The sequence below is a fragment of the Nomia melanderi genome, chromosome 6 (assembly GCF_051020985.1).
Source record: "Nomia melanderi isolate GNS246 chromosome 6, iyNomMela1, whole genome shotgun sequence".
Classification (NCBI taxonomy): domain Eukaryota; kingdom Metazoa; phylum Arthropoda; class Insecta; order Hymenoptera; family Halictidae; genus Nomia; species Nomia melanderi.
In genome coordinates, this window is record NC_135004.1 from 16,776,347 (window position 1) to 16,791,209 (window position 14,863).

Below are 14,863 nucleotides of genomic sequence, written 5' to 3' on the forward strand. Positions count from 1 at the left end.
TTCAGTGCTTTGCAACGTATACAGCTATTCTTAACCATATGTCCCTTAAAAATATTTTGTTACAAAAATCAACGTGTACCACAGTGGCACTGAATTTGTTAATGAACTGAATTCTTCATAAGTTTTACATTCTAGGGGAAAGATATTAATATTTTGTTGTTTGAATAAACTACCGGAACCCAGATTCCGATTTTAGATATTAAAGCTCGAAGTCGTTATGAGAACATTCGACTGCGAATGGTCGAAGTAAGAAATGAAATTATTTATGGGTACTTGAATCTTGTAATGCTCGAGCGCGACGTGGATTTCCATAAAATTCTGCAGCTTAATAATGAGCGATCGTGTACTGTTCAGAAATGGATGAGCTTTTGCTCGCGTTCTGTTTTTCTTCGTCGGGTGTAATGCAGACTGATAAGGGTGCTTTGATGCGGTACATTTTAGCAGTCGATTTATTAAAGAAACAGAAAATTCTCTTCGACGAAAGGAAGATAAAGTGGCTGCTCAGGAACACCGAGTGGCCATTCCCACAACATTTCTCACCCGTCCCCCCATTTTTCTCCCTTCGCCGTGCATAAATCTACTTTATGTTTCTCGGCCGTTGCATGAAGGCAGCGTAACCTATGGTTTAAACCAACGAGGTGTGTGTGGATGGAGTTCGTTTACTCTACAAAGTGGAATATCCTCTGGAAACGATGTCAGTGATCATCCGAATGAACTCTCAAAAACATATATTTCCATATGTTATTCTCCATTCTTAAACCCCGATATCTCTGCACTTCGTCCGATCCACGTGAATCCCTTTAAAACACCAATCTCGAGCTGCCATTCTCAACAAAAATATGAATCTTTAACCCTTTGTACTCGACAATAGTTTTCATTAAAAATATTTCATTTAAAAATATTCTTCATTATAAATATTATACAATTGATTATCTTCTGTAAATTAAAATTAGCATTACAAGCGCCATATGGTGTCTCTTTCTAAAATAAAACTCGACAAAAGAACTTCGAACCAATCAATCCATGAAACAAGAATCGTTTGCACTCTCTACAAACTATTTCTTTAAGTGCATTTCAAATCGAATATCCTAATAATACAGTTATCAAAAAAAGTGTAAAAGACATTCAGAATACAAAACATTAACACTCAATGCCTGTTTAACTAATTTCGAACCAATCAATCCATGTAACAAGAATCGTTTGCACTTTCTACAAATCATTTCTTCTAACCAATCAATCCATGAATGTAACAAGAATCGTTTGCACTCTACAAACTATTTCTTCAAATGCATTTCAAATCGAATATCCTAATAATACAGTTATCAAAAAAAGTGCAAAAGACATTCAGAATACAAAACAGTAACACCCAACGCCTGTTCAACGAACTTCCACTCACGGTTTCTCCCCAGGAAACTGTTATTCCCCGTTCGACGAAGCTCTCATCCCCTTCGTCAGACATCAACCCCCGAAAAGACGAGGTTCCGTCTCCGTTCCCGTCATCGTCGTCCACGTTTATGAAGTACAGCCGGATCGAGTCGCGCGGAACGACAACGGTGCTCGCCGCGTTCACGATTCAACTTTATTTCCCGTCGCAGCCGCTTAATAAGCGGGATCCGATGCTTCCGCTTTGACGGGCCCGTCCCCTTTGCCTCCGTCGATTTCACGGAGGACGCGACTGCTGACGGCTGATCCTTATTACTAGTCCCTGCTCGTTTCGCGCAAGTGAGACGTGGCTCCTTTCCGGCCCGGTTTTTCCCGGGCCACGAGAAACTCTGAGCACCTTATTCGCTCGGTCCCCCCAACCCCTGCCCAGCACGCCTAATCCTGGGGTCTTCCTCTGGTCTCGTTTAATTGGCGAGATCAAGTTGTCCTCGTTCATGCCGTCGCGACTCGTCGACAGCGGCAACGTGAAATTCATCGAGACAAGAGCTCGAAGGATGCGCAGTGATCTTGCTCGCGAATCGTCGCGATTATTCGTTGATCGACGCGAGGAACGAACTTCTATTTCGAATATTATCGTTGTAGTAATCTATAATGGGGATTACTATGAATGGAATTTATAATTTTCCAGGTTTAATAGATTTTAGGATTCTAGTTAAAGGTCGTTAAAGAATCAAGGCAAAGGTTAATCAATAGTCTCTATTCTTCTGTATCTCGATGACTTTCTCTGAAACTTAGAACTTTTCCATCTCAAATACTAGGACTCTACATTGCATTGGTCCATAGGAAATCGTTGCAATAATGTATAACAGGGGTTCCCACGAATTGAATTTATAACTTTCCAGGTTTAATGGATTTTAGGATTCTAGTTGTACTTCGGTCGTTAAAGAATCAAAGCAAAGGTTAATCAATAGAGTATTCTTCTATATCTCGATGACTTTCACTGAAACTTGGAACCTTTCTATCTCGAATATTAGAATTCTACCCAAAGTGTGCACAAAAACGAACACACGGAAACTGCATTAAGTATAACCTAATTAAACATGAATCTTCCATTGAAGTTCATTCACGATTTATTATCCCATTCTCAGCTCTATTACCCAGCAATAATTCTACACGATACGACTATAAAACTGTTGAAATACGCAAGATGTTCCTATTATCCCCCACCCCCTCTGTATCAGCGTTCATCGATCGACGAAGGGATAATCCAGGGAACGTTATAATTCGAAGCATCTGTTCCCGTGGGTTATTACGGCGTAGCTCCAGCGAGGGGACACTGAATCGTTTCGTCGTGGAAACCGTTCCTCGCTCTCTACGCCTTTGTTTCCCCTTTATATTCCGTTGAAGGGGACCAATAACTTCGGACGACTTCGAGCGTCGATCGCGATGCTCGTCGTTTTCATTAAGTTACACCTATCTGGTGTATTTAACCCCGGGTAGACGGATCCCGCCAGAAATTCCGCTGATCGGACGTATTCACTGGCACCATTCAGCCCGAAATGAGCCGTCCCCGTCGGAGGAGCGCCGGCGTAATTAGTTCCATCGGCTCGTTGATCGTGAACATTATAAACCTTCGATCGGCAATGAATTCTTTCGCGAACCGTTCTCCATCCGTGAACGTGCTTGTTTCGTCTTGGTTGCTTTCGACTTCGTAATCAAACGTTTATTGCCGAGATAGATGGCAATAATCTCAAATGGTGATGCACATGCTGCGACAAACAGCGAAATAGTTGTGCGAATGATTTCGTGTGTGACATTCTTGAAGATAGCAACCTTTCTTGAGTCTTGTATTTGATAACTGGTGAGCTAGATTTCGATTGAGATAAGTTTTTCTTGTGGATAGTGGAGTTTAACCCTTTGCGGACGAAGATTCTCTAAAGTATAAAACCTGTAGATTCTATCAAAACACATCGAATGCTTAAATAATATAGAATAGGGAAATTATGTACTGGTTTCTTACTGTTCGAGTATTTGAATCACTTGTTTGCAACTTAATACTACAAACATGGAAATTAGATCTTAAAGTGTCGACGTGTTACAATGATGTGTTATAATTTTAATATTCTTAACACCTCAGCCAATTGTTATCTGTCTCTGTTTCCATTTAGTGTATTTTCTATGAAGTGTAGCATTGAACGTGTTAACCCCGTACAATGACGAGTGAGGGTCATGATGAAGATTTCTAAATATTTACCAAGACTCAATGTCGTTCATTACCCACGGATCAAAGCAAACTATTTCGCTATTATCAATGTATTATCCTCAAATGAAATTTCCACCCGAAGTAGAATGGAAAATTTTGTATTTCTTACAAACTGTCGATAGTAAAATATTACACGAACTTAGCAACGAAAGTAAATAGTACGCCAAGGGGTTAAAGGACAACGTTTGTTTCGCTGAATCAACGTGTTTCACCAGAGAGATAACATCCCCAACAACCACTCGATCACGAAAGAGATCATTCCGCCGGCTAACAAAGAATAATAGCCAGTAAAGGGTAAGGAAGAAGCGAAAGAATGGCACGGCGAAATTCAATTAGACGCCGGGGATCGATTTCATTTTTTACGAGGGGCTGATTCCCCGTTTGTTCGGGGCGTGACAATACGACGCCGCGAAACAAGGCTGAGCAGTATCTTTTCACGCAGCAGCGAGCTTTCTTTGGGCGTTCGCTCGTTTCCCGGTGTTTATTGTATCGGAAAGAATGTCGGGTGACGTTGATCTGCCGCCGCGGCGCGACGCTCACCACCGTCGCGAAAGAGGGAAACGCGACACCGTGAATTCCGACCGATACTCTAATACCCGGGGAAATTTAACGTCATAAACGCGTATTCCGCGACGCGGATTCGCTCTCGCGTAGACGGTCGACGGCGGAGTCGCGATTTACACGCTGAGAAATCTAAACGAGCGACTTTTCGCGGCGTTTCGGAGCAACGTAAATGTTTCGCGCTCGAGTAATGCCTTCGTTCGGGGTGTACGCGTTGGTAGAGACCCTCAATAAACTGACTGCAAGCTATTCTCCGCTTAGCGTAGTAAACAATATACTAATAAACAGGTTGTAATTTAGTGCAATAGGTTTTTGGATGTTCTTGCAATGTAAATTACTGGTTGAAGATGGAGTCATGAGCCAATGAAGTCTAGAAAAGGTTGAGAAAATTAGTTTGGATTCTGAAATTGTAGAATATATTCAGAAGCTATAAGAAAGTTCTTGCAATGTAAATTGGTTGAAGATACGAGTCGTTTCGTCTCGAATCGAGAAAATTAATTAAGAAAGCTTTTGAAATTATAGAATATATTCGGAAGCTATAAGAAAGGGCTTTCTGACCTAGAGAAAACGAAGCGAGTAAATTAATAACTGAAAGGAATATAGTTTGTTGCATTAAAATTGACAGAAATCAGAATATCCAAAAATCGACTTAATCATATTGGCTGAGTAATTAGTATGATGATGAACCTTCTTTAACAAGATTTCCCCGCAACGCGAAGTGCAATTGCTAATTATTGATTAAAGGTGTAAATATTTTCCCAGCTTAGATACCGAGAGAACTATTTACAGCGAAGATCACGGAGATTTCGGTTGAGTATTTAATAAGGTTAGAAAGGTTAAATACTAATAATTAATATTCCCAGCGTTACGTGCGATTTATCTCGAGAACGAGGCGCCAGAATGCGTACGTGGACGAAGGGACAATTCGAGGAAGATTTGCAAGGAACTGTTCTCGTGTTTGCTCTGCGAGAACATATAGATCCCGACGTTTCTTTCTCTACTTACGTCTAGCTGTCGGCATACTTAAATATTTGCTTACATTTTACCCGGCCGTCCGCGGTTCCCATTTCTCGTGTCAATATTCCTGCGAGCGGGATCTTCGGACAGAATTTTATCCTATGCGAGGAGGATTCGAGTGGTTCGGTTCCGAGGTGGCATCGAACCAGCTGAATTTAGGTTTCGAACCTTTTGTGTTAACCGGTTGTTTGGATATTGCATCGCTTCCACGTATGCAGTCCTCCGACTGCTTTGTCCTCTGCATACTCCAGCGGATGGAAACGTTTGCCGTCTTCTTCAATCGTATCGAGGGATAATTCTAACTAAACACAGATTAATATTAATCCCATGCTTCTTCCACCGAATACAAAAGCAACGATTCTCTGAACAGTACACGGGGACCGAGGAAACAAGTTTCCCTTAACGAAACCATTAATTCGCCGAATCACGTAATATCCTAGAGTATCAATAATTATAAAAAACAATACGTGTCATACAACAATATGTGTCAGAGAGAAAGAGATAGAGTATAGGGCAACGATCTTAACCATTTGGATGCTAAACAACTTTTGTGGATATTTACCAAAAATGAAGTGATTCGGTGTATGCAAAGAAATTAAGAGTACTTATCTAACGAGATCGCAGATATTGTGTTATTACAAGGAAATATCAAAAAATAAAATCAAAAGCCGGTCCATGCGGGCCTGAACGAAAAGTCTGACGCCGGTCCCTACGGACCGGCGTGGCGTTTAGCGTGTTGATAACCGGAACACAGTCGCTAGAATTAGCGGAACAGAGTCCAGTTTCGGATAATGGAGCACACTCCCTTGGAACGTCCAGGTGGCACGCCGGGCGACTACAGAGAGCTGGGATACAGCGGCACGGAGGGCGTCGGTGTCGCGGAGAACGGGTCCTTGGTGATCCCGAGGGTGTCCAGGGAGCATTCCGGGTTCTATCTGTGCCAGGCGAGCAACGGGAACGGCCCCGGCCTCAGCAAGCTCATTCGGCTAACGGTCCACGGTAAAATATTCACGCAACACGGGAGTTACCGCCGGCTGGATCTGTGTCAGCCGCGCGGCCCCGCGGACTTGGGATTCCGACCACGAGCGGCTGGCCCGGAATTCTTCGTTTCCTGGCCGAATTTCTCTTCCCCAGGCTACTATACGTTCCTGCTGGGAACGCCGCGGGATGAACATTCGTCGGACGACCGTCTGCTCGCTCCGCTCGAGCACGTGCCCCGGGCTATCCTTAATCTTTCCTGTGAATCGGGGCCGGGATCGGGATGCAGCCCCGCTGCATCTTAATATTCCGAGCTCTCGCGCGGGGCGTTGTGAATCTTTCCCAAAGCTGTTTGCCTTTTGCGTGTTTTAGTCGGGGATTGTTGTTAATTTGACGCGATTAACGGCGTCTGAGGGCGGTTTAGTGGCTGTTGTAGAACTGATTTTATTATTCTACTTATTCTACTTCTGCTATTATTTCCTCTGTTTCTAATAATTATACTTTGTCTGCTACTACTTCTGCTATTATTTCTTCTGTTTCTAATAATTCTACTTTGCTTGTACTACTTCTGCTTTAATTCTTCTGTTTCTAATAATTCTACTTTGCTTGTACTACTTCTGCTTTAATTCTTCTGTTTCTAATAATTCTACTTTGCTTCTACTACTTCTGCTTTAATTCTTCTGTTTCTAATAATTCTACTTTGCTTCTACTACTTCTGCTATTATTTCTTCTGTTTCTAATGATTCTACTTCGTCTGCTACTACTTCTGCTTCAATTCTTTTCCTTCTACCACTTCTTCGTCCACTTCTACTCCACCTACCGATCCTCCCTCGACCGGGAACCCACCCCCTCACCGACACAACCCTAAATTCGACGATCGATTCCGAGCCGCAACACGAAAAGTCTGAAACACGCGAAATCGCGAGGCGAGGCACGAACCAGTTCAACGTTCCTTCGATTCATCTGATTAACATATCACGGTCTACAGGCCGCTCGTTGTCTCGCGTTTCAGAAAACAGTTTACCTCCCCGGAATCGATAGTCGAACATTGTCCGCTAAAATCCCGGGCGCAACGGCCGCCGACAATGACGACGCGCCGCGGCGTTCCCCGTCGGATGGGAACCCGCGCGGCCGGAAATTAATGCGTGATTCGTGAAACAGCGGGCCCCCAGGTATCGGTGAAAACCGAGCAGAAGTCGGTGCGCCGCGGCGAGAACGTGAGGCTGCGCTGCGAGGCCGAAGGGGACGCTCCTCTCGATCTGAGCTGGCGTGCACGTGACAGCCGGATCGATCCCAACTACGACGTTAGGTTTGTATCGAAATTAATCAACCGACCGAACGACCGAACGACCGTTTCACGGCCGTGGCATCGATCCGACAGGCTGACACTTCGATCTCCTATCGGGCGCATGTTAATTACATCGGAAGCCGCTCGAGACGGACTGACCCGGTAACGTGACTGCCACCCTCCCGTTTGGGGGCCGAGGGGAAATTAACTCGTGGCAGGCCGTTTGCGCGCCTCGCACGGGTTTCTTTGATCGTTGTCTTAGCCGCCCGATACGGCGGATGCCTCGGGATAGAATGTTTTGGATATCGCGATCGCGCGGAAATTGGTTGAACCGTTTGAGCGCCGCGTCAGTCACCGATGCTCGACGCTTTTGGATTACTTGGAAGATCGTAATTTGCGTGTATTGTGATAATGTAATGGGAACTTTAATTCTTTGCGACTACCCTTAACCCCTTGCCTTACAATAACGTGTCAGACACGTGGTGTGGATTTTAAATAGAATCGAACTAGCTTGATCATTCGATCCCTTTGAATTAAAATTTAATATTATTCTTGTATTATTAATTGTTATACTTTGGAGCAAAGATTGATATAGGATATGCTTCTAAGTCTGTTATTTTTCTTAATAAATTATTAATAGTAAAGTAGTTGTATCGATTATAGTTGAGAATTAAATAAGGCGAGGGGTTAACACTAAAATTACTGAGTTAAACTGACATTTGGAAAGTCTATAGGAACTCCAAGAGTGCAGCTATCGAAACTTTAACTGATTTACTAAAAAATATAAAATCGAAAAATGGAACGTCAAATAATTCATAATTGTTTGTTTCCTTTGATATAGTGGAATAACTAAGGGAAAACGGAACGATCGCGCTATTTATTTTTTATGTGAAAATGGGAAAGCGTCATTCAGTCTCTGAATGACCGGGATTTAGAGACCCATGGCACTGAAACGGTTAATTGGCAGAATTTGTGAAGGAAAAGGAATTGAGTAGATGTGAAGTTGAAGTTTGAAAGGAATATAGTATTGACAGTGATGCTGATAATATTATTGAAGAGTGTTATCGTTAATATTATTAATATTCTTATTATAGTGTATTGATAATAATACCTATTAATTATATTATTTAATAGTATTATAATATTACGTAGCAAGTTTATTATGCAAAAGGTTGTCGGGAAACCGAGCGACCCTTTTGATAGTCTTACGGTTTAAGAATGAATTTCCTTAAAAGTGTTTCAAGTCATTGTGAAATAACGGTCTGTGCGAGTAGGTAAGGGAACTTTGTGTACTTAGTGGGCCACGGTAATATCAGTAAGTTAGCGGAATAGAAAATTCGAGAGACGTTTTACGCAGCCTTCTATTACAGTTATGCTTGCGGAGGTATTAAGATAGGAAGTAATATTTCCTCGAACTTTATATCCGGTAAATTTATCTGCGCAGCCGCGGATTTACATAAACATCTGCAGTGTAGTCGTAAGTTGCCCTTATTCAACAAGATATTTCACGGAAATGCGGGATATTTTTATTCATATGGCAAACCTGCTGCTGCTGCTGCTGCTGTTGCTGCTACTGCTTCTACTGCTTCTTACTTCAAGTTTATTGATTTATGTAGTTCAATAAAGCGAACTTGGCACAGCACCTGCTTGCCAGTGATGTATAGATGCACTATGAACATAGTCGTATAGTCGCTCACCATTCAAGATCACAAATCACTCGATACAAAGGAGATATTTGGTGTGTATCGAGCGAACTGTTTACGGTGACAAATTGCTGACACGGTCTGTCAAGTTTTCTGAAATTTCGATCCCTTGCTGACGAGAGGTTTTCAAACGTTTAAACACAATTTCCATACGAAATCTAATTATGTACTGAGATCTTAAATATCGGGTGAAAACACCATGTTTCAATCTATCTTTTGAATAATTGAATTACTCATTCGTAGCTGATTTTAGATGTGATAGCTCGAAGTCGTCATGGCGACGTTCGACTGGAAAGGATTGATAGAAAGTCTTTCGATTGAATATTTTTTAAATTCAACGTAAGCTGTCTTGATTATTTTTGTGTCAAGAGAATCGTCAATTGTTTAATAGAAAACGTTTTTAAAAGTCAGCAGAACCTAGATTGTTAACAAAGACAACAGAGAACATCTATCTCTGAATTGATCACAGAATAAATCTAAGTTACACTTGAAAATCCATGGTTCCCGGGTTTCGAATATTACAAAATGGAAACGAACGAATAAATACAATTCGTATTCGCTGCTAACTGTATTTAACCATGCAGCGAGCGAGAGATTTACAAAGTACACGCAGGATTTTATAGAAGCGGGCAAATTCTTATCTCCCAGTTTCATCTCTCGAAATAGAGTGGTACGCTCTCAATATTATCACGTCTTTCGGTTCAAATATTTCATTCCTTCAAATTGCATTTACCGTCCAAATTGAATTCTGTAAATATTCTTTCGTAAACATCTGCGCCAATTTCGATTGATGCAATTACACGGATGTATATCTCAATCACCAATTAATCGATCTCTCCAAAATCTAAATAAAACATCAGTGTTTCTAGAAACAATGGAATCAACTGTACAATAAATGTGAACTAATGTTGACACTAGAACTACCGTACTAGTCAAAACGACTGGTTTCGATTTTTCTGTATAGCAATTATTGATATTTTCGAAGCATCCAATATTCAAAACGATTTTGAAAATAAATCACAAAAATTTTAGATAATCTATTGTTACAATTTTTACGGGAATTGCATATTAATCGTATTAAATGCTCGGTAGTTCTAGCGTTGAACGACGCGCAAGAAGCAGTGTTCGAAAAATGGAGGATCGAAGAATTTAAATTAGTACCATTGAAAACAGTGGAATCAGGATCGCGGGGAGCGAAGGGAACTCAACTGGCAGCAGCGTGAAAATTATTCAACCCCGTATCCCGAAGTTCGCGATCCGACATCGAGTTCGACGAGTTTCCCCCGAACATTTTCCCACGGACCGCGCGCTCCCTCATTACGGAATTATACCGTTGATCCGTGGTCAGGTTTCCTCGGGAATTTTGCCTCACGCAAAATTACCGGAGTATCGTGGCAGGTGTTCATCAATAATCCGGTGACGTAGCCCTCGTCAAATATCTATCAAATCCGTTGCGTCTGCCTCGTTGCTCGTCCCACGGAGTCAGAGCTGAGTAAGGGGTTGAGTGTCGGATCGAATGAAAGGAAAGGAATCAGTGAAACAGGTTCGAATCTAGAGACGATCCGGACTATTTACGCGATAAAGTGTATGCTTTGAATTTCAATTCTACGCACTGGAAGTTGAAGAAGTTCTAAGGTGATCGATTGAAAAATTATCCGCTTCTAACAGGTCACCTTAGACAGGTTCTTCTTTATTTTGATTATTTCCACGTTAAACAGTATACGTTGAACTTCAATTTAATATATCAGACGTTGAAAAAATTCCAAGTTAATCAATAGAAACATCGATCTATTCCCAATAAATCAACTTCAACGTCACCTTAGACCTTCGATCTCAATTCTCAATGAGTTCTCTTAACTCTCTTTCATTTACGCTACTCACATGTTGAACTATATACTTCAAACTTCAATTTAATACATCCAAAGTTCAAAAGTCTCAACCTGATTAATTCAAAGATCAATTCAAACCCGAAGCGGACCAATGTAAGCCGCCAACAAAGTTCCATCACAATTTTCAATCTCTAAACATAATTACTCTCGATCTAAACCACTTGCATCCAAAAATATACACTCGAAGGTTCACTCTCGTGCATCGTAAATCGAGGAATGTTCGATTCAATCAATTCTCTACATGCTTCCCGCCAGATACACGATCGACAACCAGAAGATCTCCGACAAGGTGATCTCCGAGCTGCACATCGTCCAGGTGAACAACATCGACCGCGGTGATTACGTGTGCATCGCGACGAACGCGTACGGCCACGCGAGGGCGACGATCCACCTGCTGGTGCAGGAGCCGCCGAATTTCCCGCGGAATCTGCACGTGGCCGAGCGAGGCAGCCGATCGCTGTTGCTCGCTTGGTCCTCGCCTTCCAGCGAGCTGGACCCAGCGCACGCCAGCACGCCGATCATCAACTACATCGTCCAGTACAAGGAAGCGCAAGGTACGCCACAACAGGTTCGCTTTGCACGGTGTCCGGTACACGACCGCCGCCGATGTATTCGGTAACGATTATCGATCCAGGAGCTGGACCGTCTATCGAACGTCAGATGTTCGGTTCGCTTGGTCGTGGAAGCTTCTTGGCCTTTGGTGCATTGATACGCGATTCGGAATTATTTTCTGGAATTTTGGTGTTTTTTATTGGTTTGTTGTATCGAGGAGTGTGGTGTGAATAGTGTTTATATAAAAGTAATTAATGAATATGTATAGAGGGAATATTTTTGAATTATTGGAAGGAAACAATGATTTCTAATAAAATTATTTTCAGTTTGATTTTTCAGTATAATATTGTAGAATATGTTACAAGGGAATCTCATCATTTTGTACAGAAGTTGCTTTGGATGTAGAACAGTTTTATACTGGAAATAATGAACTTTCAAATATTCCAGTTTTTGGCTGTATCGCTCGCAAAATTCTGAAAGTTAATCCGAAAGAATTCGCCCCAATTTCCAAAAGCAGTTATGGAATAATTACAATCTTCCATGAAGCTATATTATATTATATTACATTATATATTATACTACATAACATATAATATACACTATATTATATTACATTATATAATATATTATACTACATAACATACAATATACACTATATTATACTATATTATATTACATAACTATAACTACTACTGTATTCTACAAACACTATATTTCATCAAACTACACAAATAATAGTCTCACCCTAATGAACTCAAAGCAGAAAGAAAAGAAAACTATATTACACAAATATCCTATTATACAAAAACATTATATAAATACTATATTCTACAAACACCACCACGTCGTAAACAACAGTCCCACCCTAATGAACTCCAAATAAGACTCCCAAAGCAAATTAACGAACAAGGAGCTTCCACGCGAGCCGTCTCGAGGCGGATAGGCGCGTCACGTGTACGCACGCTGCGGCTCCGACAAATGGCGAGCGGATACGCGTATTCCGCGCGTGTCGCGGCAGCTGAGCGTGGCAGGGATCGCTGGCACGTCTGCGGCTTTCGTTTCGGGATTGTTAACCGGAGCCAGATCCAGCCGGGACGCGCGTAGATAACGTTAGATCCCATTCTCACTAGCCACGCATATTCATAGCGCACTCGTCGACGTTCCTCGCTGCGCGTTCATGCCACCCACGCCTCTCCATGGGACGGGCCGGATGGAATTAGCCGGGAAAACCCGCCGCTGTTTTTCGAAACCGCGAAGCTCGGAATCGCGGCTCTCGCGCGAAATTACGGTCCGCGCTCGTCGCGGGGCGGTTATCGTTTTCAAGAATATAGGACAACGCGGCGTGCATCAAGTATCGCGCGGATCATCGGGAACTGTGTCAGTTATCGGGAATTTTTCACTTCATTCCTGCGATCCGCTGGATTTTTCGACTCTTCGGTCGCTCGGTCTATGAATGATTGAGCACCGGTAATGGAGTATGTAAATATCTTATCGTCTGGTTAATTGCTAATTTCTGGGCAAGCGAAATTGTATTCTGAAAGACGAATTGGTAATAGCGAACGATTGCAAATATAGAATTTTTCTATATCAGCGTTTGCTCTGGATATCTAAGGATTCGAAGGTGATGTAGGAATTCGGTGTACGTTTGCAATTATTTTGACTCCATCGTTTAAAATTTAGTTGCTTCTCGAAGAGAAGTGTGACGATATCGTCTGGTTAATTGGTAATTTCTAGGCAAGAGAAATTGTATTCTGAAAGACGAATTGGTAATAGTGAACGATTGTAGATATAGAATTTTTCTATATCAGCAAGTTTTAAGTTTTAAGTTTTCAAAGCTGATATAGAAATTCGGTGTACGTTTGCAATTATTTTGACTTCACCGTTCAAAATTTAGTTGCTTCTTGAAGAGAAGTGTAACAGTTTCTTATTATACGACTACTCGAGTAGCTTCGGAGTATTAGAACATGAATATTATAGTTCTATTACAGTTTCTACATAATTTCTTAGACAAATATCGAGAATGAAAGACTCAAGGCTGTTTGTAGTTAGCTACCATCAAGCTTCACTCGATCTCCCAGAATCTCTTTTCCCCAACGCATCCTCGCGGTCCATTATGCGAATTCCGGGAACTGCAATCACTAAGGGCGCAGGGGAAGGTACAATGACTGCGCCATGTACTTTTAAACCGTCCCAGTGAATCGTATTCCACGCCTCGGGCATAATTAACTGTTGAAACACGGTTTAGCGAAGTTCCAGGGTACCCGGCCGTCCACGTTAGTCGCGGCAACTTCCCGGGGATAGGACTTAGCAATTACAAGGATCGTCGTGACTCCGTTACACACCAGCGCAGGTTTATTTTGACGGCGTGACGCGGAGGTCGGGCGGCGGAGCTGCCAGGAACACCGGGCGACGCTTTAGATGTTGTTTTTGGGGGTTCCTTCGCCGGGTCTTGACTCGTTTCACGCAGCTTCTGGCCTTTACGTGCCCCGCAACGAGATGAAAGCTGATACGACCGAGGAAATAGATATGCCAGAGATCCGGGATTATAGTCAGCTAGTCTAACCCCTGGCAACGGCATACCAGACGCGAATATCGTCTTCGGAGACGCGCCACTTCGAGATACACTTTATCCGCTGAGACCGTGACAGCGCAATTTTAATCTGATCTCGTGCACCGCGCGAGTTGCGGATAAGTTGGCTAGTCTAATGCCGGATTCTTGACGTTGGCTTATCAGCGTGTTATTTTGTCTACGTTATCGTTTGTAGCTGTTGAGTAAAGTTTGGGAATTTCAAGCTGCTCTTTGAACTTCGAGGTGAAGTGGATGTCTGATTATAAATTGAAGATTGAGGTTCTAGTGGAGGAAATGGGAAATGGGAGACAGAAATTTTTAATGTTGAAAATAGAGCAATTTTAATCTGATCTCGTGCACCGTGCGAGTTGCGGATAAGTTGGCTAGTCTAATGCTGGCTTATCAGTGTGTTATTTTGTCTACGTTATTGTTTGTCTTCGTAGCTGTCGAGTAAAGTTAGGAAATTTCAAGCTTCTCTTTGAACTTCGAGGTGAATATCTGATTTTACTGAAGATTGAGATTCTAGTGGAGGAAATGGGAAATAAAGTTTCAATATTGAGAATACCGCAATTTTAGTACTAAATAATTCAACAACTTCAGTATTCAGAAATGGAACAGTGATAATATCAACGAACAGAGCAACTTCAATATTAGGAAATG

General features: G+C 42.1%; 1 protein-coding gene and 1 long non-coding RNA gene across 4 annotated transcripts in view; one reads left to right on the forward strand and one right to left on the reverse strand.

Annotated features, from left to right (window-relative positions):
• The window catches only part of LOC116430230 (cell adhesion molecule Dscam2), a 298,794-nt gene that overhangs the window by 252,393 nt on the left and 31,538 nt on the right, over positions 1 to 14,863 (forward strand). For all 3 annotated transcript variants that reach the window (XM_031984053.2, XM_076368698.1, XM_031984052.2), the window contains exons 13-15: positions 6,044 to 6,223; positions 7,364 to 7,511; positions 11,338 to 11,636. In XM_031984053.2, coding sequence (XP_031839913.2) covers positions 6,044 to 6,223; positions 7,364 to 7,511; positions 11,338 to 11,636 — 627 coding nt within the window. The remainder of the gene's footprint in view (positions 1 to 6,043; positions 6,224 to 7,363; positions 7,512 to 11,337; positions 11,637 to 14,863) is intronic.
• Positions 1 to 14,863, reverse strand: part of LOC143174647 (uncharacterized) — a 55,909-nt gene that overhangs the window by 6,563 nt on the left and 34,483 nt on the right. The window lies entirely within an intron of this gene.